Genomic DNA, 16,331 nt, shown 5'->3' with positions numbered 1-16,331 from the left:
TACATTTTTGTTGCTTTCCACTTTGCGTTAGGCATTTTTGGCTTTGAACTATTTTAGTTCTTCCCAATGTAATTTTTTATCCATACAATCCATACAGCACTACTTCAAAGAAGAGAAGGAGCATTCTCCAGTTTGCCTCAGTCAGTAAAACAGATGATCTGGTCATTTATTTTATTGATGTTTATAGGAGTGAGCTATAAAATGATTATCTGTTACATTTATTATGATTTTGACTTAATTTCAGAAGTGTTTTATTGGCTGTAAAGCACTAGTGAGACATCTTGGGGTTATGAAAGATGTCGTAATAATACATCTTTGTTGTCTTCTATTTTGCTTTAGGCATTTCTGGCTTTGAGTTATTTTTGTTCTTCCCAGTGTAATACTTTATCCATACAATGAAGCTAAATCTACAGCACCTTCATGCTAGTTTTTAAACTCAGGTGGCAGTACCTTTCAATGTTTTTTAATGGGTTGGAATAACAGCTGGACCACTAATGTAAGCATTAATCAAAAATTCATTTGTAACAGAATTGTTCAAAAATAAACACCATTGGATATATTCACAAAGACAGCAGCATTTAAGGCACATTGCATGGCCACTCTACTTAAAGTGAACAGGCAGAGTAAACAGTGGCTTGATAAATCCTTACCAGCCTTATTTCAATTAGAGCAAGAATTAAGTTACAAGTACAGTTGATTGGAGGATACCTTAAGTATGGGCAATTGGAAGGGGTTTTGAGTCAGCTAGCAGATCCAAACGCAAATTTTTAGTTTTTAGTGATAGCTTGGAGGGAAAGGGTTAAGATGATTATTACTGAACGAGATAATGTTAACGGTTTGCTCATATGTGAATGCAAAAACAGAATTAAGATAAATGAAATATGGTTTTTAAATATTAAGTATCCATATATTTAAATATTAAATGATATATTTTAACATATCAAGTATATTTAATGTATATTTGTTCATCTCATTCAAAATGCGAGCGCTGCAGAAATGATTATAGGAATTCAGAAGTTCAGTAGCATGAATCCATTAATCAGCAGAATATACATTATAGTTTTGATTTCAGAACAGTTACTGAAACATGAAGTGTCAAAATAATAAGGTGCCTATTGTCCAGGACATAGAGTGTGTCTTTTTATGGGCCCAGGAGAGATGCTATCAGATTGTTTTGGCAATATGCCTGTGGGAATGGTATTAGGATACAGACATCCTTCACAACATAGCAACAAGGAAATGAGTCTTGCCAGAGGGAAGAAATCTAGTACTAATAAAATATCATTATGTGAAGTAGCTCACTGCAATTGGCTGAGGAATCTGTCATGATTGAAATATGAAATGAAATTGAATCTAAGCCAATTAGAAGGAGTACCTTAGATAGCAGAAGGTAATGTACTTTGGTTCAGTGCCTTAGATCTTTGGAGGGGTCTTGTAGCACTGACCCAGGGTTATTTGACTATCTGAAGACCTTCCAATGGTTGTAGGTTAATGTTTTGATTCGATTTGATTTATTATTGTCACATGTATTAACATACAATGAAATGGATTTTCAGAAGGCGTTTGACAAGGTACCTCACAGGAGGTTATTGCAGAAGGTCAGGGGACAGGGAGTTGGGGGCAGGGTGTTAGCGTGGATAGAGGATTGGTTGTCAAATAGGAGGCAGAGAGTGGGGGTCAATGGGTGCTATTCGGATTGGCGGATGGTGACTAGTGGAGTGCCTCAGGGGTCGGTGCTGGGGCCTCAGCTATTTACCATTTATATAGATGATATGGAGGAGGGAACTGAGTGTAGGGTGTCGAAATTTGCTGATGACACCAAGATTGGAGGAAAGGCAAATTGTGCGGAGGGTGTGGAGAGTCTACAGAAGGATCTAGATAGGCTGGGCGAATGGGCCAGGAAATGGCAAATGGAATTTAATGTTGGCAAGTGTGAGGTGGTCCACTTTGGTAGGAATAATGGTAGGAAGGATTATTACTTACGTGGCGAAAAACTGCAGCAGGCGACGGTGCAGAGGGACCTCAGGGTCCTTGTGCATGAGTCACAAAAACCCAGCTTGCAGGTGCAGCAGGTGATCAGGAAGGCGAATGGGATGCTGGCCTTCATAGCGAGGGGGATTGAATATAAAAGTAGGGAGGTCTTGCTGCAGCTGTATAGGGCATTGGTGAGGCCGCAGTTGGAGTACTGTGTGCAGTTTTGGGCGCCGTACTTACGCAAGGATATTTTGGCCTTGGAGGGAGTGCAGAGGAGGTTTACTAGGCTGATGCTGGAGTTGAGGGGGTTCAGCTATGAGGAGAGGCTGAATAAACTAGGCTTGTACTCGTTAGAGTTTAGAAGAATGAGGGGAGATCTCATTGAGATGTATAAGATGATGAAAGGGATGGATAGGATAGAGGTGGAGAGACTTTTCCTGCTCAGAAAGGATAATAGGACTAGGGGGCACAGCCTCAATATAAAGGGGGGGGCGGTTTAGAACGGAGTTGAGGAAGAACTTCTTTACTCAAAGGGTGGTGAATCTCTGGAATTCTCTGCCCGTTGAAGTGGTGGAGGCTACCTCGCTAAATATTTTTAAGACGTGGGTTGATGGGCTTTTGATAAGAGAGGGGATTAAGGGTTATGGGGAGAGGGTGGGAATGTGGAACTGAGCCACGACAGATCAGCCATGATCTTATTGAATGGCGGGGCAGGCTCGAAGGGCTAGATGGCCTACTCCTGCTCCTATTTCTTATGTTCTTATGTTCTAAAAGTATTGTTCCTTGCACGCTATGCAGACAAAGCATAACGTACGTAGAGAAGGAAATGACACAGTGCAGAATGTGGTGTTACAGTCACAGCTAGGGTGTAGAGAAAGATCAACTTAATATAAGGTAGGTCATTCAAATATCTGACAGCAGCAGTGAAGAAGCTGTTCTTGAGTCAGTTGGTACGTGACCTCAGACTTTTGCATCTTTTTTCCAATGGAAGAAGGTGGAAGAGAGAGCATCCAGGGTGCGTGCAGTCTTTAATTACGCTGGCTGCTTTGCTGAGGCAGCGGAAAGTGTAGACAGAGTCAATGGATGGAAGGCTGGTTTGCATGATGGATTGGGCTACATTCATGACCTTTTGTAGTTCCTTGCAGTCTTGGACAGAGCAGGAGCCAAACCAAGCTGTGATACAATCAGAAAGAATGCTTTCTATGGTGCATCTGTAAAAGTTGATCAGCGTTGTAGCTGACATGTCAAATTTCCTTAGTCTTCTGAGAAAGTAGAGGCATCGGTAGGCTTTCTTAACTATAGTGTCGGCATGGGGGGGACCAGGATAGATTGTTGGTGATCTGGACACCTAAAAACTTGAAGCTCTCAACCCTTTCTACTTCATCCCCATTGATGTAGACAGGGACATGTTCTCTTTTAAGCTTCCTGAAGTCGATGACAATCTCCATTTTGTTGACATTGAGGGAGAAATTATTGTTGCCGCACCAGTTCACAAGATTTTCTATCTCATTCCTGTACTCTGCATCGTCATTGTTTGAGATCCAACCCACTATAGTGGTGAAGTCAGCAAATTTGAAAATCAAATTGGAAGGGAATTTTGTTTGTCTTGTATGATTTTCATGTCTTTAAATAAATTTTAGTTACGTCTTGAGCAGAGACCTTGCTTTTGCGAGTTTAATCTCAAGTAATTTTTAAGTTTTTTAAGAAAATCAGGCACCATTAAAGAATTCTCCCACTAAAGGTAAACATATCACATTGATAAAATTCGAAAGATTATGATTAGAACCTCTGGAGTTGATAAGATCGTTGTTTTAAAGTGTCGCCTTCAACTCAAGGTAAAATGGAGTCATTTGCAGAGAGGGCTGTGGCCTTCTATGAATTCTGACTGGATACAAGCCCATGTGATTTGGCTGTCATGGAAATAGATGCCCAGGTCAAAACATATTGAAAGCACGATGTAAGTTTCAGCACAGAGGACTTGGGAACTGCAGGGTCATCCAGACTCGAAACGTTGGCTATATTCTGCCCCCATAGATGCTGTCAGACCTGCTGACATTTTCTGTTTTTGTGTGAGAAGAAAATGACTGTTTTGGGGTTAATTAGCAAGCTGGTCAGTATAGATTGCCAGTTTGATGTAATAATAGTAATAGTTAAAGAGCAAGGAGTTTCCACAGGGTGCTTTGCTACTGGAGGTTTGTTTGATTATGCGTAGAAGATAGAGTGAAGGAACTTTCTTTGAAAATGTCACTGGAAAAATCAACATATTTTTAGAAGTTACGTTGGTCTCTACATGAATCGTTACAATATCTAAGAAGACCCTACCAGATTTTCAGTAAGAGTGTCCAGCCATGTGGTGCACACAACAGCACTCCATGGTAAATACATATAATACTAGCAATTTTGCCACTTTTACTGGATTACCTGCTCATAACTGGTCTTTATTTACCAGTTTGGAACTGGGATCCTCTGGTGCCAGTATTACTAGAGCAACCTTCTCAACTGTTTCGTTGATTTGTTTTGTTAATATTTAAAAACCGAAGTTCAAACTTAAATTCTAATATCTTGGAAATTTTTGGCCTTCTCAGGACCTAGGCCCCTAATGAAGCCTGATATAAGATTTATTGTAAGAAGCCTCACAACACCAGGTTAAAGTCCAACAGGTTTATTTGGTAGCAAAAGCCACTAGCTTTCAGTGCGCTGCTCCTTCACCAAGTAAATGGGAGTTCTGTTGATAAACAGGGCATTTAATGACACAAACTCAATTTACAAAATAATGGTTGGAATACGAGTCTTTACAGGTAGTCAAGTCTACCTATCCACTTACCTAACGAAGGAGCAGCACTCCGAAAGCTAGCCAAGTTCCGCACACATGAGGATGGCCTCAACTGGAATCTTGGACTTCAACCTGGTGTTGTGAGGCTTCTTACAATAAATCATGGGTTCATATCACACTATCTGTAACCCCCATGACGTGCCTGGGCTTGTAAAATCTCACTTACTGTCTGTCTAGTGACAATACACATCTCTTTAACATATGCTTAATGCTACCTCCACTCACATTGTCTGCACCTTTAAGAATTGATTAGCTGTAAAGACTTGCATTCTAATCAGTATTCTTTAAACTGTGTGTGCTTTTATATGCTCCGTTTGTCACCAGAACTCTCCACTCACCTGACGAAGGGGCAAAGCCTGAAAGCTAGTGAGTTTACTATCAAATAAACTTGTTAGACTCTAACCTAGTGTTGTCAGACTTCTTACTGTATTTCCCCCAGTCCAACCCGGCATTTCCACATCGTGTTTTTTTCCATCAGGTTGACAGCCCCGCTTGAAGCTGGGCTCAGTGAAACCCCAATAATCCCCCCTCCACCCCGGCTCTTACGTGCATCCTTCAACCCGAAACGTGAAACCAACAGCAGGCGAACCAACAGTGCGAGCGATCTGCGAATTTCTACTCTTTCTGCGGGGGAAGAGATAACAGAGTGAAAGGCAAAAAGAGCCGGGGTGAGGAGGCGGGGCCCCGGCCGGAGTGAGGAGGCTGGGCCCGGCCAGGGTGAGGATGCGAGGCCAGGCCGGGTTGTGGGCGGAGCAGATTGGGAGAATCTCTCTGTCTGGGAGGCCGGGCGGCTTGTGGGCGGAACCAATCGAGGCTACTCAGGGTGTGGGCGGAGTTTCTGCCTGGAAGGCCGGGCCGATTGACAGTTGGCGCTGGAATTCTGGAACCAGTTTGAAAATATCCCGAGCGCGAGGAGGAGCCCAGCAAACGTCAGCTGCACGTGGACTTTCAGATCGAGCAGAGCCGACAATATCCCAGAAATAAAAAATCACAAATTATACTTATTTCCAATGTGTGAAGATTAATCATACGGTCTCTGGAGTCTAAACTGTAAGTGACAATATTCCTGTCCTCGTGTTGAAGGAGAATCATAAGTTTTAAAATGAAAATCAGGAGATTACAAAAATGACCAGAAAGAGCCTTTTGGATTTTTGTCGAGTCAAAAAGACCATCGCTATTTCCAAAATTAACCCGCAATGAGTGGCATGGCGGCATAACAAATAAACCTGTTGGACTTTAACTGATGCTGTGAGACTTCCACCATCAGGGATCCGGATTCAGTTTCAACCTTAAGATTGTGACTTGCAACTTCCTGAAAAAGTAGTGTGATTCTCTCTCGTTTTCCCCTCTTTTGGCACTTAGAATTTATTTAATGGTATCGCACCCAATTACTTTTCATTTATGCCTCGGTGGCTGGGGCCTCAGCTATTTACCATTTATATAGATGATCTGGAGGAGGGAACCGAGTGTAGGGTGTCGAAATTTGCTGATGACACCAAGATTGGGGGAAAGGCAAATTGTGCGGAGGGTGTGGAGAGTCTGCAGAAGGATCTAGATAGGCTGGGCGAATGGGCCAGGAAATGGCAAATGGAATTTAATGTTGGCAAGTGTGAGGTGGTCCACTTTGGTAGGAAGAATGGTAGGAAGGACTATTACTTACGTGGCGAAAAACTGCAGCAGGCGACGGTGCAGAGGGACCTCGGGGTCCTTGTGCATGAGTCGCAAAAACCCAGCCTGCAGGTGCAGCAGGTGGTCAGGAAGGCGAATGGGATGCTGGCCTTCATAGCGAGGGGAATTGAATATAAAAGTAGGGAGGTCTTGCTGCAGCTGTATAGGGCATTGGTGAGGCCGCAGCTGGAGTACTGTGTGCAGTTTTGGGCGCCGCACCTGCGCAAGGATATTTTGGCCTTGGAGGGAGTGCAGAGGAGGTTTACTAGGCTGATACCGGAGTTGAGGGGGTTGAGCTATGAGGAGAGGCTGAATAAACTAGGCTTGTACTCGTTAGAGTTTAGAAGAATGAGGGGAGATCTCATTGAGACGTATAAGATGATGAATGGGATGGATAGGATAGAGGTGGAAAGACTCTTCCCGCTCAAAAAAGACAGTAGGACTAGGGGGCACAGCCTCAAGATAAAGGGGGGGCGGTTCAGAACGGAGTTGAGGAGGAACTTCTTCACTCAAAGGGTGGTGAATCTCTGGAATTCTCTGCCCGTTGAAGTGGTGGAGGCTGCCTCGCTAAATATTTTTAAGAAGCGGGTTGATGGGTTTTTGATAAGAGAGGGGATTAAGGGTTATGGGGAGAGGGCGGGAAAGTGGAACTGAGCCACGACAGATCAGCCATGATCTTATTGAATGGCGGGGCAGGCTCGAAGGGCCAGATGGCCTACTCCTGCTCCTATTTCTTATGTTCTTATGTTCTTATGACTGCTCTCCTTTTTCGAAATTGGTCCTTCCATTTCCACTCTGTCAAGGCCCCCTCGTTATTTTATGTACTTCCGTTAAATCTTCTCTCAGCCTCCTCCTGTCTTAAAGTTAAAAACCCCAGCCCTGTGTCTGCATGGGTTTCCTCCGGGTGCTCCGGTTTCTTCCCACACTCCAAAGATGTACAGTTTAGGTGGATTGGCCATGATAGATTGACCATTAGTATCCAAGATGTGTAGGATTAGTGGGGTAAATGCATGAGGTTACGGGGATAGGATGGGCAGGGGTTGATCCTGGGTGAGTAGTTGAGTTGGTGCAGGCTTGATGGGCTGAATGGCCTCCTTCTGCACCATACGGATTTTAGGATTCTATATATTCTAATTACATTGCCCCTGTTCAAAAAAAACTCGAGCACCATATTCTCAACTCAACTATCTCAGTTGTCACAAAACTTAAAAAATAATTTGAAGGATGGTGTACAAGAATTAGACTGTTCAGGAAAAACTGTTCAAGATTTTAAAAATCTATTTACAGTATGTGGCTGCAGGCTAGGCCAGCATTTATTGCCCATCCTTATTCGCCCTTCAGAAGGTGGTGGTTAGTTGCCTTCTTGAACAGCTTCAGTCCCTGAAGTGAAGTTACACCCACAGTGTTGTTAGGGAGGGAATTCCAGGATTTTGACCTTGCGACAGAGAAGGAACAGTGAAATATTTCCAAGTCAGAATGGCAAGTGATTTAGAGGGGAACCTCCAGGTGGTAGTGTTCCCAGTTATCTGGTGAGAAACACATCTGGGCTTATTTGTTGCACTAAGGGCCATAAGATTGTGACTTGTGGCTCCCTGAAAAATGTAGTGTGATTCTCTCTCGTTTTCCCCTCCTTTGGCACTTAGAATTTATTTAATAGGATCACATCCAATTACTTTTCATTTATGCCCCAGGCGACTGCTCTACTTTTTCGAAATTGGTCCTTCCATTTTCACTCTGTCAAGGCCCCCTCATTATTTTATATACTTCAGTTAAATCTTCTCTCGGCCTCCTCCTATTTTAAAGATAAAAAGCCCAGCTCTGTATCTGGCCGGGTTTCTTCCAGGTGCTCTGGTTTCATCCCACATTCTGAAAAACATGGTAGTTCAGTGCACTGACCCGAACAGGCACTGGACTGTGGTGACTAGGGGAATTTCACAGAAACTTCATTGCAGTGTTAATGTAAGCCTTACTTATGACTAATAAATAATCTTTAACTTTCTTGAAGCTTAGCAGAGTAAAACACAAACAATGAAAGAAAAAAGAGATGACCTGAAGCTCGTGGATTCAGTGAAAAGCTTTGCAGGCTAGAAGAAAAAAAGGCATTGGGAGAACAAGTAGTATTAGAAAGCATATCTATTTTCTAGGAAGATTTAGAGATTTGGGGTGGGGATGGGGGGAACTGCAGTGCTAAGAAGTGGGGCCAGAAGAACAAGTGTGAAAAGAGGAAGCACTTCAGGCTTAATGGAGCGTGAACTGATTGTATCAACAGTGAATGGTTTGATCTGCCCTAGAGCTGCCAATCAGAAAAGCTTTTAGCAGTTAATAAACTATCAATTCCTTGTGTAAACAGACTTCAGCTAATCCACTCTTTAATCTGCTCTGGAGCTGTCAATCAAAGCAGTTCTTTGGTCCTTATGAGAGAAAGCAAGGAAATCTTCCTTGTGAAACTGACAGCTCCTGTCACTCAAGTCACAGCAAAAAGCTCTGGTACCGCTTAGGGCTTCTGAAATCAATTGAGGGCAATCCCAATTGTAGAATAGAGCTGCTATGATTTTGAAGACTTCCATATGTTCGGGGATTTCACGCAACCAGGCCAATTCAAAGGTTTCATAGAACACAGACAATAATAAAAAAAGATGCCTGAAATCACCATTCTGAGTGATTTTCACATTTTGCAGGGCAACAACAAGGGAGAGCCTGGAGTCAGCCTCTCCCTAACCCACTGTTCCCTTGATGGTCTCCCTTCAGCAGCTTGGCAGTGGCAGAGAGGTCCATGGGCACAATTGGAAGCAGTCCTTACTTTCTTGGCCCCCCACCCCCCACTCTCTCTCTGAGTCCATGGCACCTGGTCCCTGATTGTCAGGATCAGGACTAATTGGCACCTGTGTGACTTCCTGCTGGGGCAGGGGCTTTTCAGGAGGCCATTGATTCAGACTTTCAGCTATCTAATTGTATTCAGACGCATTTAAGTTAGTTCTGATCAAGTTCTTGCCCACTCTGAGTACGTGATCTGGACAGTGCTGTGGGTAGGTGACTTGCAACAGATTTGACACCTGGTAAGAAATCAGATTTGGCACTCACATTTGATTCAACATACCATCAGGAATCTAGGCTGGAGCTAGTGACCCTGGAGAATTGACCTCAACATCCCCCACCCACCCCACTGCCTTGGTAACTTTGGGCCAAATGGCCTCCTTCTGTATTGTAGATTTCTATTTCTATGAAGTGTGGAGGAACAGATTCACAGGATCACTAATTTGTTTTAACAAGAAGAAAAATAATGACTAAACATGAAAACATTGGATTATGATACCATATTCCTTTACTGCCCCTTTAATTTAACAATTAAACACAGATTTTAAGATTACCATTGTTTATAAAGTACATATTAAGCTATAATGTTCTTATTAACACACGCACTCCCTTTTAAGCACAAGACATGAATATGGCCAAATACACACATTCCGTTCTGCACCCAAGTTAGTGTCTCTAGATTTCTTCTCAGAATTCCCCCAGATGATTGTCACATAAGTTTCCAAACTCCACAACACACGTTATAAAATCTTCTCTCACAATTAGTAGTTTCCATTAGTGGTTTGCATTCCAAAATCTAATCCATGTTTTCCAAATGACAGGGACGATTCTCCAAGAGACGTAAGTAGAGGCTGTTTAGCAGCCTCCCAGCTGGGCACCACGCCCTCAGCACATCTCTGGTCACTGGAATTCCGGTGTTGCCAGCTCCTTGCCGGAAATAGGCGTGGAGCTGATTAAAATATGTAATTTCAAATTTTCATATTTTTCATTTCATTCGCCTCTTCACACCCCCTCAAGCCCTCCAGCCAGGACTGGTTTACTCCTGTGGGGTTTACAACAGCTTCCCACTAACGGGGAGCTGGCAATCTGACTCTCCTCAAGTGAAGGGGATTAACGGGGGTCCCCAGGATGTCGGGAGTTAGGGGGGTGGCTCCGAGGATTGCCTAAATAGCAATGTGACAATGTCTGGGGCACCTTGGCACTGCCCACTAGGCATCAAACTGTACCAAGGGGGTAGGACCAGGGATGGGGAAGATGCAGGGCCTTCGGAGGGGAGATCAGTGGGGGTGGGAGGTTCTGCTGCCACTCTGCAATGGGGAACAGTGACAGAAGGAAGGGCTAATTGAGGCTGGCTGTGGGATGGGGTGGGAAGGCGGATCAGGATTGTTTGGGGGGTAGTGGTTGGGGCTGGCCCAGAGCTGTGCAGAAGGAACTGGTGGGGGGAATCGGGGCCATGATGCATGGTTGCTGTGCTGGCCAGTGATCGAGCTAGCCAGTGATTGGGAGACCGGCAGTGCAGGGCTACCGCGCATGCACTGATATCCGCTCTGACACATTGGCACATGCGCAGTGGCCCGCTCAGCTGCTATGTCGCCAGCCACTGCAACAGGAATAAGCCTGACCCACAGATTTTTATCAAGATTCACATTAGGGCACTTTGATGCACAGAGTATGAGAGATTCATTTTGAAAATCCCGTGGGAAAAAAAGTGGGATTTACTCCAGTTTTCATACAAATTCGACACTTCGATTTTTTTGGGGAGAATCCTGGCCGACACTTTTAAACAAAGTTTCGGCCCTACTTTTAGCAGTGAATCCACTCCAAGTTTTACATCAACCCCTGTAGGATTTCTTTATCTTGACTGCTGTACAAATTGTTCACAACTCTCGATTCCTAGACTTGAGTAAAATGGCATCAAAGGTTTGATTCACCACTGAAGTTTACTGTCCCATTTTAAATCAGAATGCTTTCTTTACTCTTTCTTGAATTCTTCTGAACAATACCTGGTCTCTGTTCTCTTAACTTCAGGAGTCTTAAGGCATTATTTTTGTCCCAGTTTCTTGATTATCTGGACTGTAACTTGTTCCTAAGGAAACTTGCATCTTTGCAGCTGCCTTGCCCTATCCAATTTCTCTTGGCAAGGTTGGGAGATGTTCACTCCTGTATCTTCTATCCCCAGCTGCAATATATCCAGCCAAAGCAACAAACAAAAAAGCCTTTAAAGGGTCTGCAGTTGTCAAGCAATGCCCACATTCCTCTGCTGGCCTCTTTACTTTTCATGTTGTAGTTCTCTCGAAACAGAATGGAATCACAGTGGGAATTGAAACTAGCCCCCACACATAAAAACATCTTCTTCCAGCATGAATCTAACTATGGACTTTTATAATTAAAACATTAAATTAAACCCACTTAAGACTATACCTTATTTCGAATGTTTACCCATACAAATATAAACCCCTTAAACTACCTTTGTTTTCTAACAGTCAGAGAAACAATGGACTATGTGTGTTTGTACAGCAAAAAACGTTCGTCAGGTGACTAACCCCGAAAGCTAGTGAGTGTACTATCAAATAAATCGGTTGGACTTAAACCTGGTGTTGTCAGACTTTTTACTGTGTTTACCCCAGTCCAATGCCGGCATATCCACATCATGACTACTATCGTTTGTACAGCTCCATTGCCAATAGCTTGTCTTTGGCCTCAGGCTGAAATGCTTCAACAAATTGGTCCTGCTTGTCCTGCAGTATAACAGGGATTGGCTGTCACTGAGTGCCTAGTTCACACAATTCCAAAATCATTCATTATCCCCAGAATCATTGCTCATTACAGACTGTCCTTTTAAAACTGTCTGCAGCAATCTTTGTAGAAAAAACCACCTTCTGCTCCCTGGACAGTGCTGGCTCTCTCAGTGAGTGCCTTTCCTGTCTGCTATTTGTTAGCTGGCCAATCAGTGAGGAGTTGACTCTTGGGTTAGGTGGGGGTAGACATTACATTCGCTTCCAGGCCAGCCAATTCAGCACTGTAATGTTCAGGCTCTGGGCTCACGGGATATGTCATGAGAAGAGGTGATATAAACTAGGTTTGTATTCTCCAGAACATAGAAGTTTAAGGGTGATTTAATTGATCTTTTAAGAATTTTGTCAAAAATTGCAAGGATAAATAGAAACTTTATCCACTGGCAGGGAGTTCAGGATGAGGGAACAAAATCAGAGTCAGAACATTCAGGAGAGAAGGCAGAAAGTATTTCCACATGCTAAGGTGTTAGAAGTGTGGAATCCTTTCCCAGGAAAGTAGCAGGTGCCAGCGCAGCAATAGTTTTAAATTTTGGATTGATACTTTTTTGCAAACTTGTATGAAAGGATATGGAGTTGAGACAGGTAAATAGAGCGAAAATACATAGATCCATAGAAAGGTTATACCACAGAAGGAGGCCATTTAGCCCACCTTGTCCGTGCCAGCATGAGGACACCCAGGTGCCCTTTCTAATCCCACTTTTCTACACCTGGCACATAACCCTGTAGCCTACAGCACTTTAAGTGCAGATTCCGATACTTTTTAAAATAACTTAGGATCTCTGCCTCCACCTACTCAGGCAGCGAATTTCAGATACCCGCTATCCTCTGCATAAAGACATTCTCGCTCATGTCCACTCGACCTCGACTATCACTTATCTTGAATCTACGTCTCCTAGTTCTAAAATTCTCTGCCAAGGATAATAATTTCATCCTATCCACTCTATCTCTTCCCCTCATAATTTTGTACACCTCATTTGTTCCAAAGAAAATAACCCCAGCATATCCAGTTTCTCCTCATTGCTATACTTTTTTAGCCTTGGCAACATTCCTGTAAACCACTTCTGCACTCTCTCCAGAGCAATTATGTCCTTATTGTACTGTGACCAAAACTGCACACAATACTCCAGTTGTGGCCTCACCTGTATTTTGTACAATTCTGACATTATGTTTTTATTTTTATCTACTATACCTCTGCCAATGAAGGAGATTTGTCTTCTTTACAGCCATGTCTACCTGAACTGCTGCCTTTAGGGACCTGTGTACTTGTACACCAAGGTCTCTCATTCCAGCTACGCCTAAAATATTCTGTTCACCTCCTCAAATGCATGGTAGAAGTTTATAGCATGGAAACAGGCCTTTCGGCCCAAATTGTCCATGCCACCCAGTTTTTTATCAATAAGCTAGTCCCAATTGCCTGCATTTGGTCCATATTCCTCTATACCGATCTTACCCATGAAACTGTCTAATGCTTTTTAAAAGACAATTTTGTACTTGCCTCTACTGCTTCTGGCAGCTTGTCCAGACACTCACCACCCTCTGAGTGAAACAATTGCCCCTCGACCCTTTTGTATCTTCCCCCTCTCAACTTAAACCTATGTCCTCCAGTTTTAGACTCCTCTACCTTTGGGAAAAGATGTTGGCTATCTACCTTACCTAAGCCCCTCATTACTTTATAGACCTCTATAAGATCACCCCTGAGCCTCATAGGCTCCAGGGAAAAATGTCCCAGACTATCCAGCCTCTCCTTATAACTCAAAACATCAAGTCCCAGTAGCATCCTACTAAATTTTTTCTGCAGTCTTTCCAGTTTAATGATATGCTTTCTCAAAAAGGGAGACCAGAGTTATACACATTATTCCAAGTGTGGCCTTAATAATATCTTGTACAAGTTCAACAAGATGAACAAACTCCTGTATTCAATCTTCTTACCAATGAAATCAAGTTTGCTGAATATCTTCTTTACCACCCTTTTCACCTGTGACTTCACTTTCAAGGAGCTATGAACCTGTACTACTGGATATGGGGCGGCACAGTGGTTAGCACTGCTGCTTCACAGTGCCAGGGATCTGGATCTGATTCCTGGATTGGGTCATATGTCTGTGTGGGAGTTTGCACATTCTTCCCATGTCTGCATGGGTTTCCTCCGGGTGCTTCCGTTTCCAGTCCAAAGATGTATGGGTTAGGTGGATTGGCTATGCTAAATTGCCCCTTAGTGTCAGGGGGACCAACTAGGGCAAATATATGGGGTTATGGGGATAGGGTCTGGATGGGATTGTAGCCAGTGCAGACTCGATGGGCTGAATGGCCACGTTCTGCACTGTATGATTCTGTGTCTTTGTTTTATAACTCTTCCCAACTCTCTGTCATTAACTGAGTAGATCGTGCCCTGGTTCGACCTATCAAAATGCATCATCTCACGTTTATCTAAATTAAATTCCATTTGTCATTCATCAGCCCATTGGCCCAATTGATCAAGATCCCTTTGCAATCCTAGATAATCTTTTTCACTGTGCAGTAAGCCACCAATTTTGGTGTCATCTGCAAACTTACTAACCATGCCCCATAATTTCTCATCCAAATCATTAATATAAACAACAAATAACAGTAAACCCAGCATCGATCCTTGAGGCATACCTTTGGTCACAGGCCTTCTCCAGTTTGAAAAACAACCTTCTACAACTACCTTCTCACTTCGGTCGTCAAGCCAATTTTGTATCCAGTTGGCTACCTCATGCTGGATCCCATGAAATTTAACCTAATGCAGCAACCTACCATGTGGTATCTTGTCAAAGGCCTTGCTAAAGTCCATGTAGACAGTGTTGATTGCACTGCCCACTTCTTGGTTACGCTTTCAAAAAAATTCAGTCAAATTTGTGAGACATGATTTTCCACTCACTAAGCCATGCTGACTGTCCTTAATCAGTTCTTGCCTTGTAGAAGCTCTTCGGATTCTTCTTTGCCTTATCTGCCAAAGCAATCTCATATCCCCTTTTTGCCCTCCTGATTTCTCTCTTAACTCGACTCTGACAACCTCTATACTCTTCAAGGGATCCACTAGATCCCAGTTACCTATGCATGTCATATGCTTTTTTGGCCAGAACCTCAATCTCCAACTCATCCAGGGTTTCCTACTTCTTGCCCTTCACTTTAAAAGGAATGTGCTTATCCTGAACCCTGGTTAACACACTTTTGAAAACCCCCCAATTACCAGATGTCCCTTTGCCTGCCAACAAACTCCACGAATCAACTTTTGAATGATTCAGTCTAATACTATCAAAAGTGGCCTTCGCCCAATTTAGAATTCTAACTTTTGGGCCAGACATATCATCCTCCACAGTTATCTTAAAACTAATGGAATTATGGTCACTGGTTCCAAAGTGATCCCTCACTAACAGTTCTGTCACCTGCCCTTCCTTATTTCCCAAGAGGAGGTCAAGTGTTGCCCCCTCTCTAGTCAGGCCATTCACATGCTAAATGAGAAATTCCTCCTGAATACACTCAACACATTTCTCTCCATCCAAACCTAATTCTATGACTATCCCAGTCAATGTTGGGAAAGTTAAAGTCACCTACTGCTACCACCCTATTTTTCTTGGAGCTAACTGTAATCTTACACATTTGCTCCTCAATTTCCTGCTGACTATTTGGTGGCCTGTAGTACAATCTTATCAAAGTGATCTCTCCCTTCTTATTTCTTAATTCTACCATATAGACTCAATGGGCAAATGCTTGGATATATCCTCTCTCAGTACGACCATGATGTTTTCCCTAATCAGAAACACAACTTCCTATCTCTCTTACCTCCTCTTCTATCTTTCCTATAGCATCTATACCCTGAAATATTGAGCTGCCAGTCCTGCCCCTCCCTTTGTCATGTTTCTATAATATCCCAGTCCCATGTATCCATCCATGCCTTGAGTTCATCTGCCCTGCCCGTCAGGCCTCACATTGAAGTTTAATCTTGCTCTAGGCCTTGCTTTCTCAGACCATCTGTCCTGTCATGTTTTGTACACTTTCCCTGTGTTATTTTCTCTTAGCCTTACTGGTCCCATTCACTGAGTTCTCCACAATCTCTGGCCCTTTTTGATTTTTGTCTTTGGTTTCTCTGCCTTCCACTTTTCCCCTTATTGCCCTTTGTTTCTGTCCCCACTTTATTTCCCTCTGATTTCCTGTATCAGTTTTCACCCTGCTGCCTCATTAGTTTAAACCCTCCCCAACAGCAGTAGCAAACACTCCCTCTAGGGCAT

At 43.2% G+C, this 16,331-nt stretch overlaps 1 protein-coding gene across 5 annotated transcripts in view; it reads right to left on the bottom strand.

Moving 5' to 3' along the window:
- tkfc (triokinase/FMN cyclase) overlaps window positions 1–5,837 on the bottom strand; it is a 72,079-nt gene extending 66,242 nt beyond the window's left edge. For 2 of the 5 annotated variants that reach the window (XR_013886819.1, XM_080190436.1), the window contains exon 1: window positions 5,354–5,836. Coding sequence is in view for 3 of the 5 variants with exons in the window: in XM_080190436.1 (XP_080046562.1) it covers window positions 5,354–5,359 (6 nt within the window). In the remaining 2 variants the exon portion in view is untranslated. Of the gene's footprint in view, window positions 1–5,210; window positions 5,304–5,353 lie in introns of those variants that run through there. The other 3 variants (XM_080190433.1, XM_080190434.1, XM_080190437.1) reach the window with 3 other exon arrangements.
- Window positions 5,838–16,331: the final 10,494 nt, after the last annotated feature.

The sequence above is a fragment of the Carcharhinus amblyrhynchos genome, chromosome 6 (genome assembly GCF_965287045.1).
Source record: "Carcharhinus amblyrhynchos chromosome 6, sCarAmb.v2.hapA, whole genome shotgun sequence".
In the NCBI taxonomy this organism is placed as follows: Eukaryota; Metazoa; Chordata; class Chondrichthyes; order Carcharhiniformes; family Carcharhinidae; genus Carcharhinus; species Carcharhinus amblyrhynchos.
The sequence above is the reverse complement of the archived record's forward strand: the minus strand, read 5'-3'. Positions and strand labels throughout refer to the sequence as shown.